The 27,973-nt window shown below is 41.0% G+C and overlaps 1 protein-coding gene across 4 annotated transcripts in view; it reads right to left on the bottom strand.

The window, feature by feature from the left end:
• Positions 1–27,973, bottom strand: part of LOC102033021 (dystrophin) — a 391,913-nt gene that overhangs the window by 56,741 nt on the left and 307,199 nt on the right. For all 4 annotated transcript variants that reach the window (XM_031063886.1, XM_005429311.2, XM_031063887.1 and 1 more), the window contains exons 19-22: positions 22,642–22,703; positions 12,457–12,531; positions 4,615–4,816; positions 1,160–1,245 (exon numbers count right to left, since the gene is read on the bottom strand). In XM_031063886.1, coding sequence (XP_030919746.1) covers positions 1,160–1,245; positions 4,615–4,816; positions 12,457–12,531; positions 22,642–22,703 — 425 coding nt within the window. The remainder of the gene's footprint in view (positions 1–1,159; positions 1,246–4,614; positions 4,817–12,456; positions 12,532–22,641; positions 22,704–27,973) is intronic.

Below are 27,973 nucleotides of genomic sequence, written 5' to 3'. Positions count from 1 at the left end.
ATAACTTTGATAATCTTAGATGAAATATAATTTTGAAAAACATATGTAGTAAGTTTCTTAAAAGATTTTTTGAATACTTTTTCTTAACACCCACATGAAACATCTAGAAATCTAAATTGTGACATTCATTGTGATTGCCCTAAAATCTGACCCAATGACACATTGTCATGCACAGACCCCACTGGTGGTACTGTCCTTTTTTGGTTTAGAGTTCTTCAGCTTGCATTAGTATAGAGTAAAATGATAACAATTGATGAAGAACTGCTATGGTATTGGGTCAAACCCTAAAGGTTGGATTTTCAGTGGTATTTTTAAGTGCTTGAATGAGTGATACCAGTTAATTCAACAAGAAAGTTACTCTTGAGAACTACATTTATCAGTAGTTCTTTTCTGGATCCTAGTCTCATTAGTGAACTGACTTATTAGTCACATAAAACTAAGACTGCAAGTGGAATCTTTTCAAGTATTTCCTCTCTTAAAATATGCAAAATTTGCCCACTTTATTATTTATTTATTGAAATTTATTTATTTAAAGGTAGCAGCTATATTTAAACACAATGTACATAATAAGATGACCACAATGTGGGAATAATTTATAAAAGCTAATGTATATGAAAATAGTGTAATGCAAGTGTCCTGTAGACATGCATTTTTGTGTGTAAAGGAGTGCTGAACTAGTGGTCTCCAAAGGGCTTCTTGTGCCTCAGGGAGAGTTCAAGACAATCCATCAGGGTGCAGTAAAGAAATACTTTTTGTACAGATAATAAATTCAATTGAAAGTTTCAAAATAGTGTTTATTTAATCTTTATCACATCCTTCTTAAATTTCTTCTTTTGGTATGCCTTATAATGTAGACAATATATTAGTAGAGCAGTACATGTGCATAATTTATAAATAGATCTACATCTATTGGAGGTGCGTGGTCAAAATTTTTTCTGCTGGGAGGGGTGTGATCAAAAATGGTTGCCAGCTGTAGTGTTAAATTACCTAAAACTACAGAGAACAAATAAAAGTACAAGGTGAAACAACACACTTTGCATCTGCAATATCTAAAATAATGTTTCTGTATGCTATTTAAATGTTTATTCAATTAAAAACCAGGAGGAATAAAACAGGAACACAGACATAAGGTAAACCCAAAGTAATTACATCGACTTACATCTGTATTTATCTTCCAGGTGTGCTTTACAAAGGGACACGACACCAGTTTTGAAAGATAAGACACGGATCCTTCCTGTTCGACCCCTAATGGAAAAGAAACATTGGCTGATAATAAAATCCAATCATGTCACAATTTGTTTACTATAACCAAGTTCACTGCAGTGCTGTAGATTTCATAAATTAAATCTCACAGAGAATACTCAAGCTGGATGGTTATTAGTTAAGCTAGAAAAATAAAACCTTGCTGTGGCTTCACAGGCATAGCTGAACTGCAGTGTGCCGTTGTATCAACTCTACGTGAAATGGTCTCGATCAGAAATAACTACTCATCTCCTTTTTTTATTAAAAAAGTGAATAAAGGGTCTTTACACTAAGCTTCCTTGAACAGGCTTCTCTATGAACTGCTGCTGAGTGATTCTCAGAGGAGATGAGGTCCCCTGACAGAACAGCAAACTAGTCCTCTTGCCAAAGACAATATAGCTTTACTTCCACCAGAAATCCAATGTAACAGTCGCTTTTAGAAAGTCTTTGCTTACTGTCTGTCAGCCAAGCCCTGACTTGCCTGAAAAGGCAACAGGAAGCCAAGCATGAAAAAGCAGCCTCTGCCAGAAGTGTGCAGTGACAGAGACACAATATGTTCAGGTGAAAGATAAAGCCTGCCTAGAAATCATGGCAAGGCAGGCAGGCTGTACAGTTATGCCATTAACACCTTGGTGTGGTTTCTGAGCTCCTCCTGGCAGCGCTCAAAGCTCTCCTGTGCAGTGCCAAGGGGCTGGGACACTCCAACCAGCCCCTGCTGCCTGTCAGTCTCTCCCCCACGCTCACGCCTGCCTTGTAACGTGCCCACACTACTACTTCTGCTTTCTAATGTGACAGAGAGAACAACATCCTCCTCTGAGCTGCAGGCAACGCACTGACAAACCTTCACATCTTCTCTCACTCATCTGCTTTAACTCAGTTTACTCCCAGTTGCTGGCTTCCCCCCCAGACTTGTATTTCTGAGAGCATTTTAAATATGTAACATCTATTGCAAACAAAGACATACACAAAACAGGAAGCTAATGCCTAAACCCAACATTTTTGAAGCAGAGACTTATCAACAGCTTTGAAGTGTCACCAGTAAGGCCCCCACTGGGAATAAGATGAATCATAGAGGCAGGCCATGCTCATGCATCAGGCTGCACCACAGGTAAAGATGCATGGGGTCTTTTTAATCCTATGAAAGAGCTGAGGAGCCAGCAGTGCTCATTTACCCACACATCTCCCCTGCAAACCCTATAAAAAGTACAGACAGAAACCTGTGGACAAAGCCAAATTTAGAATTTGTAGATTTTTATTAAAGAATCTTACGTTTTCCATCATGAATAAGAAGCATTTGTAGTTTACCTATGCTTTCCACACTCTGGTCCTCTCACTCCTCTCCCTCAAATCTTTTCCAAATTAATTATCATCTGTGCCCTGAGAAACTCCTCCTGATGAATACCAGACTCATGCAAATTATACAAGAGAAGAATATAGAATAATGATTGCTCTGCAAGGCAATTAAATTGAAACTTGTACGAATCATGAGTTGTTCAGTTCACTCTCCTCTCCTCCCAAGTCAAACCAATAATTTAGCAAGCTACTGCAAATGAGCATGAGTGACTGATCAATTAAAACAAATCCGAAATGTGCTGGATTTGCAGAGCTGTACCCATAATTAGATCAGTCATTGACTGTGAATTTGATTAATATCTTTACAAATGACAGTTTTCAATTATAAGAAAAGTAAAGATGCAGTACATTTAATTAAACATCTCTGGTAGCGCTGTGAACTTTGGTTGATCTCTGCCTATTAAGTTTACAATGAAAACTAAACACACGTAACCCCAAGGTCACTTCTCTTACCAGTGCAATTTAAACTTGAATTTTGGTAAAATAGCTACAAGCTTTCCTCACACATAAAACACCTCTGTGTTCCATTGTGCCCTGCAATATGCAGCTCCTCAGCACACCTAGGGAATTGCCTGGAGGCAGATAATTATAATTTCCAATGTTGTACTTGCAGCACAGTGCAACACAAAGAAAGCTAAACTGGACATGGCTGGTGCACATGCCCCATCCAAACTGGACAGTTCAGCTTAGGAGCAGCCATGGAATGACCTTTAGTTCCCTCTCTGCCTCTTATGTGACTGATACAGATTAATATTCCTAACACATGTTTTGTTTTCACTAACTGGGAGTCCTCATCTATGTCTTATTTATGGTTCACGGTAACTAAGAAGTGGATCACTGTTCTGTGAAAGCCAAAGCAGATTAAACAAATAAAACCTGGCTCTTGAATGAATATAGCCCCCTTCTCTATTACTGGTAAACTAAAAGAAATATAATGTAAACTGGGTAATCCACAGGATACTGCAGCTGCTGCAGGGGATGTCAAAAAAACTGACTTATTGGAGGTGATCCTTCAGGAAGACATAATCTGTACAAATCTGTACTTTTTTTTTGCAGTGATCACTGAAGCTTCACTGCTGTGACAAAGGGTGGATGGAAGAACAGTGTTATGGCCCTACAACAACAGTATGGTTCAAAATGTCAATGGAAATACAGTACTTGTCCCATGACCTTCCAATTCTACAGGTAAATGTTTATTCTGCCACAGAAATGAGCATGTCTGGCTGGAAGTGGCTGATAAAAATGTTAAAAACACAAAACTGACTTTTTAAAACTTAAATTCTCCAAATACAAATACAATGGCTTATTCTAAAATGAGCTTGCAAATCTATGTTGGAATTTGCTTATGCATCATGAGCAGTATCATTAACCCACTTAAAAGGAATACCCTTACATTTTCTTCAGGTATATTTAGTCTGTTGTGTTTATATTGATGGGTACACTTTTTAAAATTAAATTTTGAATTAAATGTTTCTCAAATCTTCTTACAGCCAAGGGTTGTAAGCACATTAGACAAGAGATGACCCTCTTACATCTTTGAAAAAGAATGACATATTGAAAGCTACGGAAAATTGACATATTTGAAAAGGTTTAACATCCAGAGGTATAGACAAGCAGGAGTTTATATGGTGTTCATTCTGTTGTTTCTTGATAATTCTCTTGAATTTCTTTATCAAAATAAATTAAAATGCCATGTAAAGTCATGACCTACTGTGGACAGACATGCAGTCACAGCACTGGTCTGAACAAAAAAAATCTGCTTAAAAAGTTGTTTTCCAGCTCTCTCATTACCTAGCTTAGTAAATCCAAGATTGTAAGCCTAACCAAGGGCTGTATTGATTCAGCTAAATGCAGCCATTAAATCATCAGGTTTATTAAACTTTCACTTCAACTACCCTTTTTTCAGCTCTAAGCCACCCATGCTATAATGAGGCAAACAGCTCAACACATCTTCCTCCTCCCCTTGTGCTACTGGGAAAGCTTCTGGAGCTTTCCCCTGTCCTGAGCCCCCATACATACGTGTCATAGACATTCAGAAGCCAGTTGAGGCACATGTCCACACAGAGGGGGACGTTGACCAGGTTATTGTGCTCTTGCTCCAGTCGATCGTAAATGGTGGTCAGGCAGTTAATGATCTGCAGAATATCCATTGGCTGGTCGTTCTGTTTGAGGTTGTGCTGGTCCAAGGCATCACAGGCAGCAGACAGACTCAGGAGATCCACTGTTGAAATAAAAAAAAAATACACAACCATAAAGACCAAAGAGAAACAGTGGTTGTACTACCCACATCCAAAAAGTAAATAGAGCACTGTACTTGGCTCATGTGCCTGGCCAGAGGATGTAAAATGTCCTTTGAAAGTCACATGCAAGACTGGTTTCAGAACTCCTACAGATGCACTGTTATTTAGCTGTGGCCTTAGAGACCAGTGTGTGTATCTGTTTCATTTTTAGCTGTGAAGTACTTATTATGCTCTTGGGTCCTATGGAAAGATTACACAAATTGCTGTACAAGTAAAAACTATGTATTTCATGCTTTATGTTCCTACAGATAGACAGGCTAATATTTGATTACTGCACTCGCCAAATGTGCTCTCACCATAGCACAGGTCATCAGCTTTTCTGAGATGCACTAACTATTTCTTAGAGAAGTCAAGAAATCTTAACCAAACCAAACTCCACAAGGAATATGCAAACAAATCAGAGCTGAACTGTGATTAACCTCACTGTTACTTTTCCTCTAGTGAGGAGAGTGGAAAGAAGGTTCTGGAATCACTACATATCCTCTTTCAATATTTATTAATTAAATGTATGCATTTTTAATTCTGAACATCATTTATAATTATCAATACCTCTATGGCATTACAGAGTAAGACATGTTTAAACTTATTAGTCAACATGCAACAGAGATTTTTGTCACAGACATTTAAAACATTTATTTTTATCCCAATTTAAGTCAGTTGAATTTTGAAATGCAGATGTCCAGGGCAAAACTGAACTTCCCTTTCTCAGCTCCTAACCTCTGCAAACTAACATCACCAAGCAGCATCACACTTAAGGCACACAAAATCATGGGATGTTGGCTTACAAAGTAAGGCAGGAATAAGAACAAAAGAAATCAGAAAGATGAGATAGTTGATGATGATCTTCCGGCTGCCACAGGAAAACACTTCCTAACTCCTTGCAGTGAATTTCCAGGGTGTGAGCAACGGAGATGTTGAAGCCCAGATGCTGTTAATCCTGCTCACACCATGAGCAGTCACATAGTGCAGGCACGATGTAATATGACCCAAGGCAGTAGCATCTGGTCCAAAATGAACTGCCCAAAATCATCCAGGAAATTCTTCACAAAACTAGAAAATGAACTGACTCAAATGCAAGACCAGTTTTTCTCTCACTGGAATAAAAAATGTGCTTTCTTCAGTTCTGGTAAGCAGCATCTCTTCATAATGTCAAAAAAAACCTACATAATGAGCAGAAGCTAAATGCAGAACACCATATAGGATTTTTTTTAGAACTTGATCCTGTTTAAGGGCACATTTGGCAAATTCACACTTGAGTATCCTGTTTTATCCAGGATGAAACTGCCCCTTTGATGTCCTAGTGGGAGATGAGAAATACTTTAGCTGCCCACAGGGCTGGTTTGCAATGCTGCTTGGGCAGTACGCTGGGATTTTGTAATTGCCAAAAGAATTTCAAGAGTATCTATTTCATTGGAAATCAATAGGGACTTACTTCTGCTACTAAATCCCTTAAGCACTTCTGAAAATTTCGTCCTCTGGGCCTAACATACCTAGTGCTAGAGTGAATAAGGAAACCTTGGAATGCTATCCCTATTATTACACCAAGACATTTAACTTTGACTCCATGATTTTGCGCAGAGTTTTATTGGAGTTTTAGCTTTTTTTCACATTAGCATATAGACACTTATTAAAATAAAGTATTTTGGAATATTATGTTTAACCTTCTAGCATAAAAAATATAGCTATGCTAAGATCAGTGTTAAATCCTGCAAAAGCATCAGATCTGTTCCTCAGCGTCTCAGAAAGATGTTTTTCTTCTAAGAATTCATTAGTCAAATTGAAAATAGAGCACAGCCCTCAAACACCTATAACTGAGCTTTAGGCTGAACTCTCAGTTCCTTTGAGACTGCGAATCAACGGTAATTAAATGAACCCCTCAGGCGTCTGAGTGGCAGCATAATTATATATGCAGCTACTGCTAAACATGGGTCATTCCACTTTGTGAAAGCTCTTCCATTAATAAACAGCATCTTCTGAAAAGCCTTTCAGCCCACTCTTCATCAACCTCCTGTCCTATCCCAAAGTTTGTAACACACAATTATCTCCTAACAAGCAAAAAGCGTTTGCCAACACGTCCTGCTTTAGGGAGCCTCTTTTCGTGGGAAAAAGGAAGGCTCTGGCCTTCATCACATTAAAATCCTCCTTCATCTTTCCCACCAAGACTTAAGAAATGTGTGTGTGGGGTCCTCTCCCAGAACACAGAACTGCTTATTTATTTCCTAAAAGCAGATACGAAGGTCCTGTGAATGACCAACTTGCACAAGACAATCAGATATGTATTGAAGAGCTGAGTATGTGGCACCCTGCAGTGATTTGAAAAGCTTTACTTGAAATAAACCACACCATTTTATGCTTTGCACTTCTTGTGGGTTCCCTGCCACTCTTTTACACTTTTCTATTTAAAATTCCAAAACTGACTCCAAAATCTGTGTGAGCAGTGGCTTCTAGCTAACTTTGAAGTCTAAGTCACTTATATAAATATTTCTTTGGCCTCGAAGGCAATAGAGAAAAGGTTAGGATGTTTTTAACTAGACACTGCCAGATTGCAAGAAAAGTATAAAAGACAACATGGAATAAGTAACCAGTTGAAGGACAGAAGTGACAATTAATAGGCAGGAGAAAGTGCACTCTAGAGGTCACAAGCTGAACTTAGGGAAAACTCAACATATGGCTGGTAATAAAAAGTATAAACGGTCCTCCCAGAATGCAAGATCATCTTCTCTGTAACCTGCTGCTGTTGGCTGACACATAAAAAATATATTTAATCTAGTCTGCATACAGTTAAAGGAAAAAAGACCCCTAGCAGAAGTTCTTGAATATTTTCTTTTGCTGCATTTCCAAGAAAAGTTTGTGAATACATCTCATTTTATTGATATCATGATGTCCTGATGTGGTTTGAACTTGAAGATCAGATCTTTAAAAGCAGCAAAACAAGAAAGTCATCATGCTTTGATGTGATTATCAAAGGAATCCATACATTTAAAAAAACTTGGTGCAATAGCCACACCTGGCATGCTCACAAAAATTTTGAAGGCTGAAATGATAAAGCCACATATTAAATAGTACAACACATAAGCATTTCTTTTTTAAGGATTGCTATTTTCCATATTCTTCTTTCGGTTTAATATCCTAGCGTCTTCATACTCATTGGGCTGATTTATGAACTGAAAAGAACTAAAATTTAAGTACAGCTCCCTTTTTGAAGTGTTTCTATTCCTGATACTGAGAAGTAGGCTGTACCTTTACTTCTCCAGGCCTTCTATAAAACACACATTTTCAGAGTACTCCTCAGTAGACAAAAATGCTGTTCTCTATGAAGTTTGCAGAAAAGAAGATCCATATAGATATATATAGGCATATACGGATATATATATTTAAAAACTCCTGCAATTTTAAAACAGAAATGAAGAGTAAGAGCTGAAAGCAGCACCCACTGCAAGTGGGATTTTGGCTTTGCGTAGGAGCCCTGAAATCCAGCTCTGTGCTCTAATTCTACTATTGCCAAAATGCAGAAAAATAATTTTGTAATGAGTTGAGGTTTTAAAAAAAACCTAATTGAACTGAGTTCACAAGCGACACTGAAGTGATAGGATACACAAATACAATGATGGTGTCTCCAGGCAAAAATATTTGTAAGAACAAAGCCTGCTAACCAAATTCCTTAAATGCTTCTCCTTAGATACAAGTATGAAGAATGTGCTAGAGTAATCAGTGTAAGCGCCACTGCATGTCTCCGAGAGCATCAATTCTCTGAAAATTTACCTAAACGTAACCTCAAGAGATGAACTGACTTCAGCTTGCTCAGTTGGACAGGGGAGGGAAAACAGACAGAAAAGCTCATGGGTCGAAATAAGGACAGGGAGAGATCACTGACGAGTTACTGTCACAGGCAAAACAGACCCGACTCGGGAGAATTAACTGAATTCATCACCAATCAAATCAGAGGAGGATAATGAACAATAAATCTTAAATCTTAAAATGCATCCCTCAACCCCTCCCTTCTTCCCAGGGTCAGCTTCACTCCCAAATTCTCTACCTCCTCCCCTGCAGCAGCAGCAGGAGAATGGGGGCTGCACTCAATTCATCACATGTTGTTTCTGCTGCTGCTTTCTCCTCAGTGGGAGGATTCCTCACACTCTTCCCCTGCTCCACTGTGCAGTCTCCCACGGGAGACAGTCCTCTACAAACTGCTCCAACGCAAGTTCTTCCCACTGGCTGCAGCTCTTCACAAACTGCTCCTGAGTGGATCCCTCCCACAGGATTCAGTCCCTGGGGAACAGACAGTGCTGCCAGCAAACCTGCTCCAGCGTGGGCTCCTCAGCCAGAGTTCACAATTCCTGCCATGAGCCTGCTCCAGCAGGGCTTTCACATTGGTCACAGCCTCCTTCAGGCACCCACCTGCTCTGGCACGGGGGTCCTCCACAGGCTGCAGGTGGGTATTTGCTCCACTGAGGAGCTCTACAGACAGCAGGGGCACACCATGGTCTTATCCACATGCTGCAGAGGAATCTCAGCTCTGGCACTTGGAGCATCTCCTCCCCCTCCTTCTGCACTGACCTTGGTGTCTGCAGAGTTGTTTCTCTCACGGATTTCCCCTTCTCTTTCCCAGCCACTGCTGTGCAGCAGATTTTCTCCCACACCCTTCTCAACTACAAAGGCACTATCACTGCCACTGATGGGTTTGGCCTTGGCCAGCAGCAGGTCTGTTTTGGAGGTGGCTGGCATTGGCTTTGTCAGACATGGGGTAAATTTCTAGCAGCTTCTCAGAGAAACCACCAGCTACCACAGCCTGGCCACAAAAACCCAATGCAAAAGTCCAAGATGAGTCCAGAATCATTTAATGGTAGGAATCAGTTATTGAAAAACACCTGAAGGACCACAGAGTCACAGCCAGCACAGGTTTGTGAGGGGAAAGTCCTGCTCAATAAATTTAATTTCCTTTTCACAGATTCACACAGAATCACAAAATAGGTTGGAAGAGGCCTTCAAGATCATCAAGTCCAACCCATGCCCTAACACCTCAACTAAACCATGGCACCGAGCATCACATCCAGTCTTTTTTTAAATACACCCCGGGATGGTGACTCCACTACATCCCCAGGCAGACCATTCCAGTATTTTATGACATAGTAACCCAGCTAGTTGACCAAAGGAAGCCAGTTTATGCAATCTTTTTTGATTTCAGTAAAACTTTCCATACTGTTTCTCATGGCATCTTTCTGGACAAAACGTTCAGCCCCCAGCTGGAAAAACACACCATGTGATGGGTGAGCAGCTGACTCACAGATGGGGCACAAAGGGTTACAGTGAATGGGGGGACATCACAGTGGTGAGCTGGCACTAAGGGAGCTCCACAGGGCTCCATTCTTGGCCCTGTGCTCTTCCACCATCTTCATGAAGGACTTGAACACCAGACTGGAAGGGACACTGAGCAAGTTTGCAGGTGATACAGAACTGGGAGGAGCTCTTGACTCCCTCAAAGGCGGGGAGGCCCTGCAGAGAGACCTCAACAGATGAGAGGCCTGGGCAGTCACCAACCATGTGAAATTCAACACGGGAAAATCCTGGATTCTGCACCTGGGATGGGGCAACCCTGGATGTACAGACAGGCTGGGGAGTGAGAGGCTGGAAAGCAGTACCAGGGAAAGGGACCTGGAGTTGCTGGTTGATGGAAAGTTGGGTGTGAGCCAGCAGGGCCCTGGCAGCCAGGAGGGACATCCCTGTCCTGGGGGCATCAGGGACAGCATGGCCAGCTGGGCAAGGGAGGGGATTGTCCTGCTCTGCTCTGGGGGGGCCTCACCTCGAGTGCTGGGGGCAGTTTTGGGTGCCACAATACAGAAAAGACATTAAGCTGTTAAAGAACATCCAATGGAGGGCAACGAGGACGGTGCAGCTGTGTGAGGAGGGGATGAAGTCACTGGGTTCAGCCTGGAGGAGACTGAGGGGAGGCCTCACTGCATCACAACTTCCCCATCAGGGGAAGACAAAGGGCAGGCACTGATCTCTGCTCTCTGTGACCAGTGACAGGACCCAAGGGAATGGTCTGAAGCTGTGTCAGGGGAGGTTTAGTCTGGATATTGGAAAAAGGTTCCACCAGAGGATGGCTGGGCACTGGAACAGGCTCTCCAGGGGAAGTGGTCACAGCACCAGCCTGACAGAGCTCAAGAAGCGTCTGGACAGTGCCCTCAGGCACATGGTGTGACACTTGGGGCATCCTGCCAGGAGCTGGAGTTGGATCACACTTGTGAGTTCCCTCCAACTCAGAATATTCTATGATTCTAATACAGATAAAATGGAATGCAAAGTTTTGCACTTTCAGTCATAAAAACATGTTACAAGTTACACTTATGCACTGCCAGCTAGTTAATTCCAGAAATTCTGTTTCCTTCAGTGCTGCACTGATTATGAATACTTCTCACTCCAGTTTCTTTATACCACATTTCCACAGTGAGTGTGGCAGAAGTGCTGTACCATGGAAAGATGTTTATATTTCTAATCATCATAGTTCCTTCTTTGTCACTGCATTCATGTTGAAATCTTTCATTATGTTACAAGACTTCTCACTTATTGTTTATTTTTCCTTTTTTTCCCTATTTTTTATACATTCAGACATTAAGTCTGCACACTTTAGTGGAATTCACCCATGCTTATAAGCCTAAAAGTAAACATGCTCAAAAATTCTGAGGTTTGACACAGTTCCAGAAAGCATGTGAGCACAAATCCAACTTGAGATAAATCAACAGTTGAGACATTTGCAACTGTGTCAGAAATTTAACCCTGTAATTAAATGCCAAACAGTGAATGTTAAAATATTTTAATAATCCTCCCAATTGGACTGCCTAATAAACTGCTTGCTTTGGCAACTGACTGGCCTATCAAGAAAACTGTCAGCAAATTATTTAGCTATCAGGTTACAATAAGCTGAAAAGGAAATGTAATTCTAGTGAAAAATAGAATAACATAGAGCAGTTGGGAGAATTAAAATGTTTGAACATGCACATCACTAATGTAACAGCCGATGAGAGACTTTTCAACACAACTGAAAGCTGGGGAAAAAATGAAGCTGAATGTTTATTGAGATGATCTCATTTAAAGGCAATAACCCCTCAGGGTTCAAGATTTAACTTAACAAACCATTAGCAACTCCAGCTCTGAAGTGTTATTTCAGCTGAGCTCTCACTGCTCCCAACACACCACAACTGTGTTCCTCTGGGCTGCAAAGCAGTGGCTGGCACAGGACATGGCACAGTGACACGGCACAGTGAAAATACCTGGCTAAAGAGTGTAAAGATAAGAAATATGTACGGTATGTTCAGTTTTATTTCTCAACAACTGCTCTGCCTTACAAGGCACAGACCTGCAGACCACCCAGCACTCTGGTTTTGTAATGATCATGTAAATGGGTGGCAGCAGGAGGCCCTTCAGGTGAGAGGTCTCCATGTACCAGGCACAGCTGGGGGTACGTGTAGGAGTGTTTTTCTGTGTCTGATATCTGTGAATAAACTTGTGTGCTGGTGATGGAGCCTTCCTGGCAGAGGGTGAGGCACAAGCAGGTACTTACAGCAGAGGGCTTTCTGCAGCCTGCGGAGTTTCATGGCAGTCCTGTACGCCGAGAACCTGACGTTGTTCAGGTCAGCTGTAGGGAGGCAAGATCAGAATAAAAGATCAGCTTTACACACTAGAAATAACCAGACTCATGAATACCTTATGTTGAAACACAAGACTATACCTGTTGGTTAAAAGAGCAGAGGTGGAAAAGAAATTTGTTAGAAATTTTGCTGAGTTAAAGACCTCAAATCTTGACAACCAACCATCCAAAAAAAACCCCACTAAGTCCTAAAGTGTTACTTCCTTTTGTTCAAAGGCACTGAACTAAAGAGCACTTGAAAGGACAACATCAGTGACTGCAGCAGTGTGTCTGGAAATACTGCAGAGCTTTTCACACTGAAGGCACTGTGAGGGAGATAAGCTCCTGAAACTCTTCCTTGCTCACCTTGTGCACCAGCCAGGCTGTGTGCAGGCAGCCCCAAGGGAAAACCTATGCTCAGGAAAAAACAAGTGACTCCCAGCTACTGCTAAAACAGAAAACTTATTAAAAATATCCAATTAAACTTCTGTGCTGTCCACCTAAGCAGGCCCCAGCCATGCCCAGAGATGTAGAGCCTTTCTGGAGAGAAGCCAGCTCACCCAGCCAGGTGAGTTTCCAGGTCCCCACCTGCAAAATGGCAGGGAGCCAGTGGCTCTGGCAGTGTGACAGGGAATGGCACCCAGTTGGGGAGCCATTGTCTGGCTCAACTTTTGCTAAGCTGTCCTCATACATTTCACAAAATAAGGACATCAGCACAAGTCCCCACTGGCTACTTTAACCATGGCTTGCAAAACTTCCTTGCCACGGTGGGGACAAAGACACAGCAGAGCAGAGCACAGAAGCTGGTCCCAAGGGGCACTGCCAGCAGCTGCACTGGGAACTGAGGAGTGGCAGGGGACACACTCATACACTACAGGGCAGCCACCCACCACAGAACAAACAGATGCTCTTGGCCCTGCCACCTACCCAACCAATTCCTGGGCACACACACTCCTGTGCAGCCTAAGGATCATTCCCAAGAGATTGCTTGGCATATTGCAGCTTAAGGGTTTTCCAGAACAGAAATACACTGCTTGTGCCAGCCAGTTTCAGCACCTGACAACACTGCTGAATGCATTTAATTTACTGATGAAACCCATGGAGCCTAAGGAATTACTGATGGGAAAGTGTTTAGAAAATGTAACCTACAATGTAAATATAAAAAGAACATTAGAGGAAAAAATGCAGTGGCTCAAAAAAAAGGTCTCTTTAGCTCAATAAGCTTCCTCTAACCTGACAGATTCTTAGAGAAAGAATATGATGAAAAACAGGGAAAGAAAGCATTTCCTTGCTGGCATATGAGCTAAGGTGCTGTAAAGCTGTTTGAAATGTGGTAGCTTGGGTATAACTATCCCAACATCATTTATAATGCTGTACAGGTATAGGTAGCAGAGGGAATATAGTCTCAATTACATTAATTTTAATTAAGCTGTTCTGAATGAATAATATGAGGTATGATAATTCAGTAGTTTTGAATACCTTAATAAAAGCTGTGGAACACTTCTGAAACATGTCTTAGAGCAGAAAAGGAAGTTTTAGTTTTGTATATAATTTATTTTTCTTTGCACAGTTGCATACACCTTTTTAATGGGCACTTCTATGTACTGTTCCTGCCAGCTCTGTCTCTCACCATCATCCTGACAGGTCCTTTATGTGGTGTAGAATACAGTGAGTTAAATAAAGAGACTTAATTTGTCTTAAATGGAAATTAATAAAGCAGTCTCTCACAAACACACAATGAATTCAATTACATTTTGTACCCTTGCTGCAAATCTGTATTTGTATTCTGTAAAAGAATATTGTGGCTAGCATTTGACAAAATGAAGAAGCCTTTCTTAATTTCTCCCTGAGTGTTCTGAAAGAAGCTTATCTATTTATTATTTACATTTTCAGAAATGTGAGTAAATATATATGCATATTTCAGGCCTTGATCAAGGCAGAAAATACAATCCATGCAGACATTTAATCCTGGATGTGCCACAGTTTACATCTATTTTCCTGTATATGTAATACACACTGAATTTATCATCAACCTTAACGACACTGCTGCCAAGAAGCATCTGCTCTAAATGATGAAGCAGCAATGCCAGGTGCTCATTTTGGAGCCCTCATCTCAGGTTTTGGAAAAGCAGCAGCACCACTGCTCATTTGGCTCTGCAAGCCAAGGCTGAGCTGTCGCACTGCCACCGCCACTGTCGCTGCTGTCACCAGGATTAGCCTGCACCCAGTTACTGTCCCTGTGCCAACTGCTCACCTCTGTCTTCCTTATGCCACCATCTCCATGCTTCTGATGGACAGCTGTCTTACCAGATGGTGACAGTCACTTAAGATCGCTGGATCTTAATGATTTCGCTTTCCCCCTCCCTGTGCCCATGAAACTGTCAGTGGTGCCTTTCCTCCCCTGGGGCTACTGCTGGAACGAACAAACGTGTTGCTCTGGGTAGCAAGGGAAGGAGCCCAGACCCTTCCTAACTGGGTTCAAAACATTTGGCTTGCTGGATGAGACTCCATTTAAATGAACCACAGAACACAAGACTGCCAGGGAACGAGTCTTGGCCCTGGGCTGGGGAGTGCTGGATGTAAAGCCACCCCTGACATGGAGTGGAGGGACCTCGAGTGAGGAGCACAGACACACTGCCTGCTCACACCCCAGCTGCTCCTGCTGGGAACAGGCAGAGGAGGGAGGAAAGGGGCTCAAGCAGCAGCAACCTTCCAGAAGCCTGTGGGAACACCAGTAGTTCTTACCTCTCTGTGTTGTGAAATTGTTTTTGCTTTTTTCCTTCCTGGATCCTAACAGGAAAAAAAATTTGCTTTCTCCACCCCCACACAGCCCACTGAAAGAGTCAGGACCCATTAAGCCCTGCTTCCAGAGCTTTTATCATTTCAGAGCAGGTTGAGGAGTTCAGTGCACCAACAAGTATTCCTCCAGCCCTTTCCTCCCACTCCTAGAAAGTATGTACCACCTCATCCTCTGAACTGAGCGGTCAGAGGGCTGGAAAGCTCTTGCTGTATTGTGAAACTTTTGCAAGTTGTTAACAATACTCCCTCTTGTTGCTCAGAAGGCAACTTTCAAGCTGTAAACAATGTAAATGCCCAAGAGCATAATCTGTTTATGGTCTGAAACAACGATGCAGTGAAGAGGTCACCTGGCCCCTGGAAAGGAGCCAACAGAAAAAAGGACCATGAGGGAGTATTTGGTGACATATTTACATCTCAGAGCAAAAAGAAATCATGACTTTCCCACCACTCAGCCATGGATGACCCCTCTGTTCAAGTGAATATATATCTTTCTCTATCTAATAACATGATAACAGTGAACAAGAATCAGTGCTTTTATTACAAATGTAGCTTTAATGAAGGGTACTTCAGTTCAGAGTGTTGATAGGAGTTACTCAAATCAGAAATACTGCGGAAAGATGATAAGATAATTAAATCCTAACATTTTCTGCATAATTCTGCATGTTGAGACAAATCTCAAAACATAAGGGCTATGTTCTATTTCTACAGTATTCTAGAAATACCTACAATTACACACAGCAGATCTTTTTGCTAGTGCATAATCAGGCAAAAAAACCCACTCATCTGAGAAGTGGTCAGTGATTCAAACCACCTGCTGGAATATCTCACTGGCTGGTGACACAGATCAGTAGTCAAATAAAATCTTGCAGTTTGGGTTTTTTTTTAAATCCTGTCTTGCTAAATTATGGATTTTACAGTGGGATATGAGTACTGTATTAAGAGGAAAAACATATTCTTGTATTCTGGAGCTTTTACTACATAAAATAGCTTATAAAATAACTAAAAGCAATAAAAAATTAAAATCAGTAAGTTTTCTAAAATAACCTATTTAAGAAGAGGTTTAACATCTACCATGAGGGGGTATTTGTTTTTACTCTCAAGGAGTCACATCTATAAGCCAGACAACAGGATTTAAATAAGTCCCTTCTAGAGCTGCTGCATCTGCTGAGAGTGCTGAGTGACTGGGAGGTTCCATTTGAAATTGTCCTATCCTGTATGACAGAGTCATCCCACTGTGTTTAAAAGCAATGGGATGGGCCAGGCTACCTCCCACCAAAGGCTGTTCATGCCATTTATCTCTCTCCCAATGTAATCTGAAGGCATCTCATAAACTCCTTTGTACCAGGAAACTACCTTTCCTCTTTACTTTAAAGACAGGTTTCTTGTTTATATTATTGTGAATATTATTATAATTTGTTTTTTTTTAGTTAATGAGGGCAAAAGACACACCCTTCCCTTGGTCCTATGGACAGCAATTAGTGTCTGGACATCATCTAAGTGAAATGAGCAGCTTACATGCTTCAGGTGGTGTTAACCTGAAATTAACAACTTAATTCTGTTAAAGAAATTAGATGTCATCAGGTCAAATCCTCATCTTCATTTTATAAGGTTTACAGTGTTCTGAGGGTTTTTAATCTCAGGTGCAAGGACAGAGAATGTGAACCTGTAGTGATATACCCAGAAACCTGAAAGCCTTACTCAGCCACAGCTTGTGACATGCTCATAAACTGCTCATAAATACACTGCCTGGGGATAACCTATTTTGGGAATTACAGTGCCTTCCTAACAGGCGTTAAAAACTCTATACTGGACAGTCCTGAATAGACAGTAATTCCTCTACAGCCACTGAATTTTCCATGTTTCATCAGACATCAGCAGCACTCTTGTCTTTTCAATGATCTTCAGCTCACATTGCTTCAATACAGCTGAGATTCCCTGTCTGGCTGGTAAGAATGCTGGGTTTCCTCCTGCTGCCCAAAACCTGTAAATTAATCTTTTAATGGTGCCCTACAGTGACATATATTGCCTCTTCTTGAATTGCAGCTTTAAAATGCAAATGATACAAATGCAGAAAGGAAAGAAATTAATCAAGTAACACTGCTTAGTATCAGCTGTGTCTCAGCCATTGACTTTTATTATAACAATAACTAATGCTATCATCTACACTATTTTGGTAATAAATAATAGTAAACTGTTATTCTATGTACAGCTTAACCACTCTTCACGTCGTACTAGGCCTGTCCACCTGAGTGAAAAAGCCAACAGTGTCTCTGCAAATTAACAAGTGGGAGGTACCCAGGGCACCACAATACTACCGACTGCATCTAGACCCAGTGGCTGAAAACCAGAGCATGTGCCAGCATCCCTGTCATCAGACCAAATGACATGACCTCTGGGAGTTTTAGAATGGAGTGTCTTTTCTTCAGCCTGCAAACACAAAAATGCAAGAAAGGGTTTGATGTACACCTGGTTCAACCCATTACGGGATTGAGACATGAGTGGAGTTTGCGGTCAGAAAGTTCAGAAACCTTTTATGTACTCTGGTGAGAAGCAATCATACTGGAAAATCCTAAAATAAATAAACTACAAACAACTTCGGAAATAATAATAAAAGGTGTCCATTTGCAAACAAAAAGTGCAGTTACCTTAAGCAAAATGTCCCATACTGGCAATATGCTGTAACAGAACAGCCCTTCATTCTCTCTAGAAGAGCCTCCTTCATGCTTACACACCTGTGCTTTCATTTTCAAGGGATGCCAGGTTAACTGCTACCCCTAAGTTCCACCTCTCTGCCACAGTTATGTTTACTGTCTGTTAGGTGTGTGCTGCACAGGGCTCAGTCACACAGAAAGATGGCCTCCTCTCAACTGACTACTGGCCAAGGCTGACTGAACCCAAGCAATCTGATTTTCTGAAATGGGCTTGAAAAGGACATGAGTGAATAAGCAAGCTTTAAAGAGAGGCCAGGCCATATGGAAAATCTCACTGGATTGCAGCAGAACTCAAATGCCTGATGTGTGCACTAGGCACGGGTCTTACTGCTGCAAACATGGAAAACAGCTGAATATGAATAAAACTTCATAATAAATACATGATTTAGTAGTTGCTAATACAAACTGTAATGGCAACTGAGGGGCAGTTCAGCCTCTCCAGGCAGCATTTCAGAAGGACAAATCAAGATACACAAACCAAAGAGGATGAAGCTGGCCAGCCTTGGTCACTGGGAGTTAGAAGCCAGCCACAAGACCAACACAGCAGCTGCTGCTGAAAGCTCAGAGGTGCCTTCCAGCATTCTCCCACCTTGTGTTAAGCAATTCTGACATTTCTTTCATGTAATCCATAGAGAACTGCCCCCCATCCTCTAAATTAAATGGAGAGCTGTCACCAGTGCACTGCAGCCTGCAAGGATGAGGGTGGTTTTCACCCTCTTGCCTTGCCCCGGTGAATTAGGAATGATAAACAACATTTCTGACAGCATCCTGCTACTGCAATTACTGTTCATGGTGACACTAATGCACCTTGAGGGCACTTGTACTGGCATGACATGACACAGGAAGGCTGGAGGAGGGGACACCAACAGTATGGCATGACAAGCCAAGTGTTCCTGGGCCATCATAGCAAAGGTTGGAGCCATTCTCAGCTTAAAGGCAAAATACTACTATTCAGAGCTAAGCTGTCTGACATTAAATGTTCACTCTCAGAAGATAATCTAAAAAAATTGAGCAAACTCAGACCACTTTGTGATTTCTGTTCCTTTTGTCTCTGCCCTCATGCAAAGGTCCGTGGTCTCCAAGACAGAGAAACAACACAAATTCCCTTTTCAGTGATGCCCTGGAGTCATCATGAAGGATGAAAAAATTTGTAAGGGGGTGTAAAATAACAGTGTAAAAAGAGCAGATCTGCTGCAGAGGAACTAATTTTGGAAAGAAAAGCAGTTGGAGCAGTTCTTGACTCTTTGAAGACTTTCAGGAGGAAGTTAGAAGAAAATAGGAGTGGTTCATAATGGTGCAAATACAAACCAGGGATGTCAGCTTCTGATCCTTTGAAGCTCACATATAACGATTTTTACTACCTTTCCTATTTCAGCATTTATTTCTTCTCTATGTTCTTAACTTACATGATTCTTTTTATTTTAATCTGTACCAACATTTAATTATGTTTTATTATAGACAGCTTATTATGTACCTTTAAGTAGCCATAACTTAAAGAAGAGTAAAAATTGCTCAACTTGAGTAAATTTTTCATTAACACTGATAAAATGCTACATTGTTTAAATACCAAAGAGCAGTCAGGAACAAGCACCTTAGTGTCTTAAAAGGAAAATCTCTGTTAGAAAGAACCACCAGTTGGAAATTTTTTGATACACAAATATAATTTCAATCAAGTATTTAACAAATATCTTTATAACCAGCTATGTTTTAGCAAATGAGCTCCAAGAGAATTTGAGAATACTTCCTTCATAGGCAGATTATTGTATCATTTCTTCCTGTCTCTGATGAAGTCCCAGTTGAAGAGGTTACAGGACGGCACACAGCACATTGCTACCTCCTTTTATTGTACTAAATAATGCTCCCAAGTAATTCAGCTTCATTTTCATTAATACCCAGACCTCCAAAGACAGAAAAATGAACCAATAAGTCTCACTTGAAATTCACCTATTTTAGCAAAATGTAGTGCAACAATTTGGAGGTTGTGAATTGGATATGTGAAGATTAATATTACTCTTCTTTCTTGGAGAAGTGTCTCTGGCATCTCGGAGGCAGGTAAGAAATGTTACCTCATGCCAGGATGCACCTTCCTCGTTCACTTATAAAAATTAAGCTTTCAGTAATTTGTAAGAATTTAAATCAGACATAATCATCCCGTAGCAAATTATGATGTACTGGCATGTATAGAGAGCTACATCACACAGCACAATTATTCCATACTGGATAAGCGTAGAAGTTGGAAAATGGAAATGAAAATTCTTGACAGCATTGATGTACTTGGTCCCACTTTGCATTTACCCACTTGCCAAATTCATGCTTTCTACCAGATTTTTAAAAAGGCATACAAACTAAGCTCTTTACTAGCTTCTTTATATGAATTAGAAACAAAATTGGGATCCTAATGGAGGGCAAAATAATAAGATATAATGAGTATGCAATACAAAATCGACTTTAATAACATCTTCTCAGATAATATATTACTGAACAGTCTGAAAAGACTTCAAACATCCCATTATTACCATTTTGACCTGAGGCAAAGCAAAGCACTGAAAATACATCAAGGGTTCTGTTCAAGACTAAACGGGTTATACTTGTATTATGCAGTTTGTGTGAGAGTTAGGCAATGGTGATTACACTCAGTTCAAAAATAAAATAAACCGGTAGGTTATTCAGGAGCACTTCCATCAAAGCTTCACCCATGTGGCAGGACACAAAGAGTCACCTTGTCTCGTCTCTTTTGTACACATTAATGAACACCTCAGTTTACTCATAAAAATACATATTATGCATTTTCTAAAATCAGAATTGCTTTCACATTAATGACTGTTTGGTCTCAGCTCTAAAAGAAACAGAACAGCTCAGATAGAGGACTGCTTTTTTGGAGATTTAATGCTCCTGAAAAGGAAAGCAGCAGGAGAAAAATAAAGTTCACAAGCAAGTAAGAAACAAAATCTGCCTGAACACGTTCCTTCTTTGTGCAGTAAAAAATAAGGCTGTCTTAAACTCCTGACATTTGGGTGATACTCACAGTGATAAAATTCAGTTAAACTAAATGCAAACTGACTTCAGCAGTCACACATCTTCTGAACTGCTGACCTGAATCTATCAGGACACTTTTCTCCCTTATTACCTTTTCACTTCTTGGTATTTAAGAGTACTCTGGCTGAAACAGGGACTAGCAGAAGAAAAGCAGTTGCAACAGGACTTTAGGTCTGACCGACAACAGTATCAGCAATACCACGCAATCTGTGGATCAAAGGCAGCTGAGGAGTCAGGGTGCAGTTCAATTAACAGGCAACTATTTGAAGACCTACCTGTATTAAAGGGATGTCTGCAAGTGCAATTACCATTTGTCCTGAAACTTTTAAATCACTCACTTTAAGAGCAGAAATATGAAGGAGACACATGGGGCAATACGTTGTAATTAAATGTCAAGTCCCTACTTGTCTGCTTTTGCATTTGGTTAGCCTGAATTTACACATTTTATATCCCTTTTTGGCATACAAAGCTGCATTCTGGTTAATTTTTAAACCAACTGCTGCCACATTGCTAATACTATAAGGAAAAAAATCTTCACACTGCTTCGTTTCATTTTATATCACTTTTCTAAAATATTTTTAGCATGCTTGAACTGCAGAGCACCATAGAGATACCTGAGTTCACTTGAAATAGATTACACTGGCATAATTAGACTGTTTTCAGCAGCTAAACTAGAGTTTAGCAGGTGGTAATTTAAGCTATTTTTCACCATGGCAAATAAGCCTGCACAGAATGCTAGATCTGACAGTCCTAGTGCTCAAGCTGGTTTATGTACATGTGCTGTACAAATGTAACCTCCTTTATGAATGTAGCATATTTACTGATATTTCTTTCAGCAAAATAGCTTAATTTTTATTATACCCTCTATTATTTATTAACACAACCATTAAAATCAAAGAGTTAGCTATTAAATGGCCTGCCAAGCAGCCTACACTAGAGCATAGATTAACCTATTTTATCTTGTAGATGTGCTTCTGTTAATAAATTCCAAAGCTGCTAAAAAATGAAAAAAAAACCCCTCCACCAGAGAGGCACATCTGAAGTCATAATAAGCATGCAATTTGGGTATTCAAAATGACATCATGACAGCTGCTATGCCTTCTAAGTATTGAAAGTGCTTTAAAAATAAAGCAGTGGTAACACAGTTTGGCAAATTGCTTCAACTGGCTTCCCACCATCCAAAAGTCAACATTAACAGCAGCTTGGTTTGATTTTTTCATGTGCCTTTTGTAAAGCAGATTAGACAGTGAAAAGATTCAGGATTATTTTTTCCTAACTTCTGTTCCAGTCTTTCAGTAAAGAGATTGTAACAATACACCCAAATTACTTTATAAACCCAGTGTACATTCCAAATGTGCTAAATGAAATAAATTTCTTTTCTACTGCATGTTTGAAATGTGTGCCTTTTGTATTTCCCTTGCAGAAAATGTTAACATTGGTGAAAGCTCTGCCTCTCTCTTTCACTTAATTTTGGGTTGCTTCCTCTGGAAATCTTTGCCTTAGCAAATCATTCAGTTAAAAGGAAAAAAAAAAAAACAAAAAAACCACCAAACATCTGGTAGAGATGCCTTACCTAATGACTGGTAAAGCTCAGTCATCTTGGGATGATCCCAGCAGGTCGTTTGCGTCTCATGGCTACAACACAAAACATGAAAGTTAGTAAAGAGAATTTCTCTCTCCATCTCACAGCAGAGGTGCAGGCTGCACATCAGAGCACGGTGCCAGATCTGTGCCCACAGCCTGGGCTGCCCTGGCAGGGGGCTCAGCAGTGCCAGGCGTGTCTTCCTTCAATGAGAGGCATTAACCTGGAGCACTTTATTCAGGCAAGGGCTCATGAAATAAAATTTATAGTACTGCTAATTAAAAAGACAGCAATATGTCAATGTTTTGAGGAATTTGCAAGCCATCAATTCTTAAGAACTCATTGCTTTGTACTGGTCATTCTCCAGTTGCTCCAAACTAGAGGACAGACATTTCAGAGGGCTTAGTTCTTAAAGAGTGTCTGGAAACTCTGACCAGACACCGAGATCCATATTTGACTTCCTTTCCCCTACATGCTCCCTCAACCCTTTCCCATGCAGTAGTAAAAACCACCCAATGTAGTGGGTCCAATCCTTCCTTTCAGTCCAGACACTTGTGCTAAAATCCCTGAGCCACAGCCTTCTGATCCACCACCAGCTTACACCACTTCTCACGGCAATATTGCACCCTGTAGTGACAATCTCTTCTAGCAAAGACTCTTGGCTGCTCCGCTTCTTTCCTGGGACTCCCAGGCCCTTTGCCTGGCCCTGGAGGTCCCCGTGCAGTGTCAGGCAGCAGAGCTGTTGGGAAGCCAGGGAAAAGCTGAAGCGGGGTTATGAAATGCTGCAGTATGACCAGAATGTAAATTGGAGAGTCTCTGCATTGAGGTCAGCAGCCTCCAGCTTTGCAACACAACGTGTTGCCGAAGGACAGGCAGCGTGAGAAAGTCAACAGAGTGAAGTGTTAGTGGATGTAGTAGCAACTCATGTCTCCTAAGGTTATACTTTTTGAGTTTGTTTTTTAATGACAGCATAGCTGACATGATTATGTTTCCATTAACATAGAAGGCTTGAAAGAAAATTCTCCTTATCTGTCCTGTAGCCAATAAAATCCCGTTCAATTCAAACAGAATTCAGCTGTATTGAGACAACTGTGAGTCTCCGTTAAAAAAAAATGGAACACATATATAGCATACCATTACTAGCAAATACATTTGCCATTTCTGTACTTAAAAGCAGAAATACAGGCTTCAACACACACACATCACTCTGGAGAACACATGCAGAAGAGCATGACCTGACCCACAGCACTGTGGAGCTCCTGGAGCACACAGCTTCCACCTCCAGGAGACCAAACCACCACCCAGCAGCACCTGTGGGCTACACTGTGCCCTGGAACATTGACACAACAAGGTTGTTTTAGAGAACAAACAGTCCTTGAGTACTCATTTTGAGGCACTGATGTTCCCAAGTGCACATTTACCCTTTATAGACTAAGAAGAGGTAAAACTTCCAATGTATCACTTCAACACCACCTCTACTCAAGGAAAAAGAAAGTTGTGCCAGGTTTTTTTAGTACAATTTAATTTTAGCCTTAAAAGACAGGCTATTTATTTGATTCCAGTGAATACTTACTGCCCCAGTAACCTCTATATGTTCAGCAGCTTACTATATATAATATTTTCAGATTTTGCTCTGTAACTACAAGAAAGAATGAAAGGGATCACAAGCACTAAGCATAAGAAAAAAAACTCTACTGTAGAGCTGCCCTAGTTGAGCACAGGGTTTTAAACAAGCCCTGTTTCAACAACCTCAGCATTCCCAACCCTTCTCAATTCCTGCAGTGGCTGAAGGCAGTGAAAATGGGAGAAGGACGTCACAAAGAGCAAAACCAGTCTTGTGCTTTCCTCTGTTAAAAATGAGTCCTGCAAAGGGAGGTGGATGCAATTGTATTCAGAAATCTCAGCCCAGTCTGGTTTTTTTTTTTTTTTATTCCCAGAAACTGGGTAGCTTCAAGTGAAAACCTGTGGATCTGAGCCACCTGTATCTGAGCTCCTGCATTTCCCATCCTGCTTGGTAATGGGCAGGTTCTGCAGGGAGAACATAACACCAGAACCTTTTATCACACCCAAGTATAAAGTGTATTTTTGAAGAAAAACAGAAACAGCTTCATTCCTAAAAACTCAACTGTGAGAAGCCTCTTCTGATATAGCAGCACTCCAAAGGAAAAGAGGATGGAAGTGCAATCATGGAAGAAAACCCCGCAGACAGAAATGTCACGATTCAGGTGAACAGCTGCAGACCCAAACAAACATTCACACCTACAGACCAGGGGCTGCAGCTTGTTTGCACCCAAAGTCAATCCCAGGTCAATAGTTGCCCAGGCATGAGCTTGGCCAGCCTGGCTTAATTCCCCACAGGCAGATAGCCCCAGAAGTGGGGTATATCTGAACAGGAACTGTACCATGGTTTGTATGCCGAATCACATAGCAAAAATGAGAAAAAGAATTTATGTGAACAGTTACAAGAAGCCTCTGAAAATAACCTCCTTTCTGTATGAAATTAATTTGGTAGCCCCAAATTGTTCTATGGACGAATGAAATTATTTCAGACTCCATAGCTGTCAACTTGACAGCCTTCAAAGAAACTGATTCCCCACGAAAACATTTAAAAACCATTAGATATCTGGTAAAGGGGAATATACATAGGATTATGGACATATCCCATGCTTGTGTTGGATAGGAGAACAAAAGGATCATCTTCATGTGAAAAACTAGTACCAAAAATCAAAGTTATACCAATAAGTAATTTATTGATTTTTTTGTTATTCCTAAGGCCTAACCACGTATCAGTGAGTTTAGCGTGTATGGTTTAAGCTTATGGCATTTACTAATGCTGAAAATACACAACTGCTTTTGTAAGACCTTGTAAATAAAATCTTCTTTGCTAAAGAAACACTGGACTCCAACTGGTTTCAGGTATTTTTAATACCAGTAACCCCAAACCTCTACTCAGCATGGTTTTCTTTCATAGTATAAGATTAATTACCACGGGAAATGCACATTTTGTAAAGACTGATTTAATTTGCTTCATGTTCAAGTAACAAAGACTGAATTTGCAGGGCCAGTACATTTCCCCTTTTCCTTTAATTTGAAACTTCGTTGCAACTAAGAGGAAACACTCTTTTTGTAAGACCACAAAAGTCAGGCCAGTGGAGCCCCTAACCCTTACCCCAGCAGCTCCCCAGCAGTGAGCACCCACTGGGCAGAGTGCCCTGCACCTGCTGGATCCCACCTGGTACCAGCCCCAGCAATGGGCTGGCCAGCCCTCAGCGCCCCTCTGTGCTCCTGCAGGAGCAAGCAGAGGCTTGGAAGGGAACTCTAGAGGTTGAGTGGCCGTACGGAGCCAGGGCAGACTTTGCTGGTACTTTACATGCAGAACACAAGAAGGCTGCAGATATTCTGCTCCAGCTAAAAGGCGTTCGCCTCTCAACATCTTCAGCTCGGAAAATTATCAACTATTCTGCACACAAGGGCAGCTCCAGGAAAGGTTAGATTCCATCAAGGCTATTCTTCGTAAGCCTCTTTGCCATTTTCAAAGGCCATTTAATTGTGAGCTCTGGGGTTGGACCGGTGGGGGAGGATTTGTGTGCATGCCCTTATTGTGAGCACCGTCTGAAGTGAAATGCCAGCTCAGCAGTTTCAGGCAGCCTCAACCACACTTGGGAATGCTGTAGCATCCTTAATAGATCTGCAGCAAAGTGTTTGCCAGAGTTTCAAACTCTGGTGAACAAGGCTCTTTACAGCCTGCAAGTCGGAAAGACGTCAAAAGTGTAGTCTGAGTCCTCTTGACTAGCAGCTGAAGCAGAGTGAGAATATGTGCAGAAATAAGTACTCAAAACGCTTTTCCAACAAACCACCAACACAAAAAGACATTGGCACACACAGCCAGCAGTTTTGCAATATTGCACATGCTCAAAGGATATATTTTTCAATTTGGCTCTACATTTAGGTCAACTAAATTGATCACTAGCTTTTAAATCACAGGCATTCTGAAACAAATAAAAATGTAAGTGCACTCACTTGGCTTATTTTCCTCTTTCTCACCTGACCTGAGCTGCGAAAGTGGAAAGGAAATTAAAACCAGGCCTGAAAAGAAGAAGAGCAGCAATGGCTAGTGGTGACACCTTGGTGCAAGTGTGACTGGCACACTAAACACACTGATAATTTGGTGGGATGAAAGCACAGTCTTCACTTGATGCATCCTTTGGGAACCACAGGACCACTTCATTAAAGGATGATTACATTATATTAGCAAGGATAATTTTTATGTAGGGAATTCAGTCACACTATGCCTGTGTGAACTCTGTTTCTGCCAACAGCAGAGAGATTTGTCTCTCATCACTGTCAGCAGAGCCAACAACACACAGGATTGGAAACCTGAAATCAAGAGATGATATCCTAACAGACACACTGGCTGAATTACAGTTACCTTGTTATGACTTGATCAGTTTGGACAAAATACAGTCATTTTTTCTTCATTCTTTTTATATTACTTCTGAGCAACACCAGCAGCAGGAGGAATTGAAAGCAACGCTCCCCCACACCCAAATTCTTGCACAAATCCCCCCCACATTCCTGCACCAGCCACGCTGTAACATTCACAAATCTTTTAACTGTTTTTGATTGCATCTCTTCTCCCTCACCCCTTTAAATAAATAAAAAAAGATCCTGTGTATTAACTGCCCAGCTCCAGAGCAGAATTTTAGGCTGCAACTGCAGAGTCCTTTTTAAACTCTTACAGCTCACTTCATTGGAGATACCAGAGCCAGTTCTGCTGCACTTCCCACACCCTTCATTAGCAAATGCGACATGAACAACATGTGCAAATGCATAGATGTGCACAGAATAAAAAATTCTATCGCATAGCAATAGTCACATATGCTCCCAAAAAAGGGCCAAAATTATAGTGGTATTGTACAAAACTCTGAACTCATCTCTTTTCAAACAACATGATTTACAATACTTCTCACCTTCTGTCTTTACGATGAATCAAATGCTACTCCAACCACCTTATGACTGTTGTCAAAAAGCCAAAGTAAACATGATAGTTGTTTGGATTTTACTAAACTAACCTAAATGCAACTGAAAGAGCTTTTATGAATAGACACTACCTCTCATTTAAAAGAAAAATGTTTTCAACAGAAGATGACAGTGATTGCAAAGACTTAATATTTCTCTTTTTACAGTGCTTCATTAATTCCTAAGCTAAAACAAGTTAGTGCTATGGAAAGTATTAGCAAAGTAAAAAGGTGGTACTCCTTTGTGCTTCACAAAGAACTACTGTTTTCATCTGTAAATCTAGAGACTACTGATCTGTGCAGAG

This window comes from Geospiza fortis, unplaced genomic scaffold (assembly GCF_000277835.1).
Source record: "Geospiza fortis unplaced genomic scaffold, GeoFor_1.0 scaffold331, whole genome shotgun sequence".
Classification (NCBI taxonomy): Eukaryota; Metazoa; Chordata; class Aves; order Passeriformes; family Thraupidae; genus Geospiza; species Geospiza fortis.
Note: the sequence above shows the minus strand (reverse complement) of the source record. Positions and strands in the feature narration are given on the sequence as shown.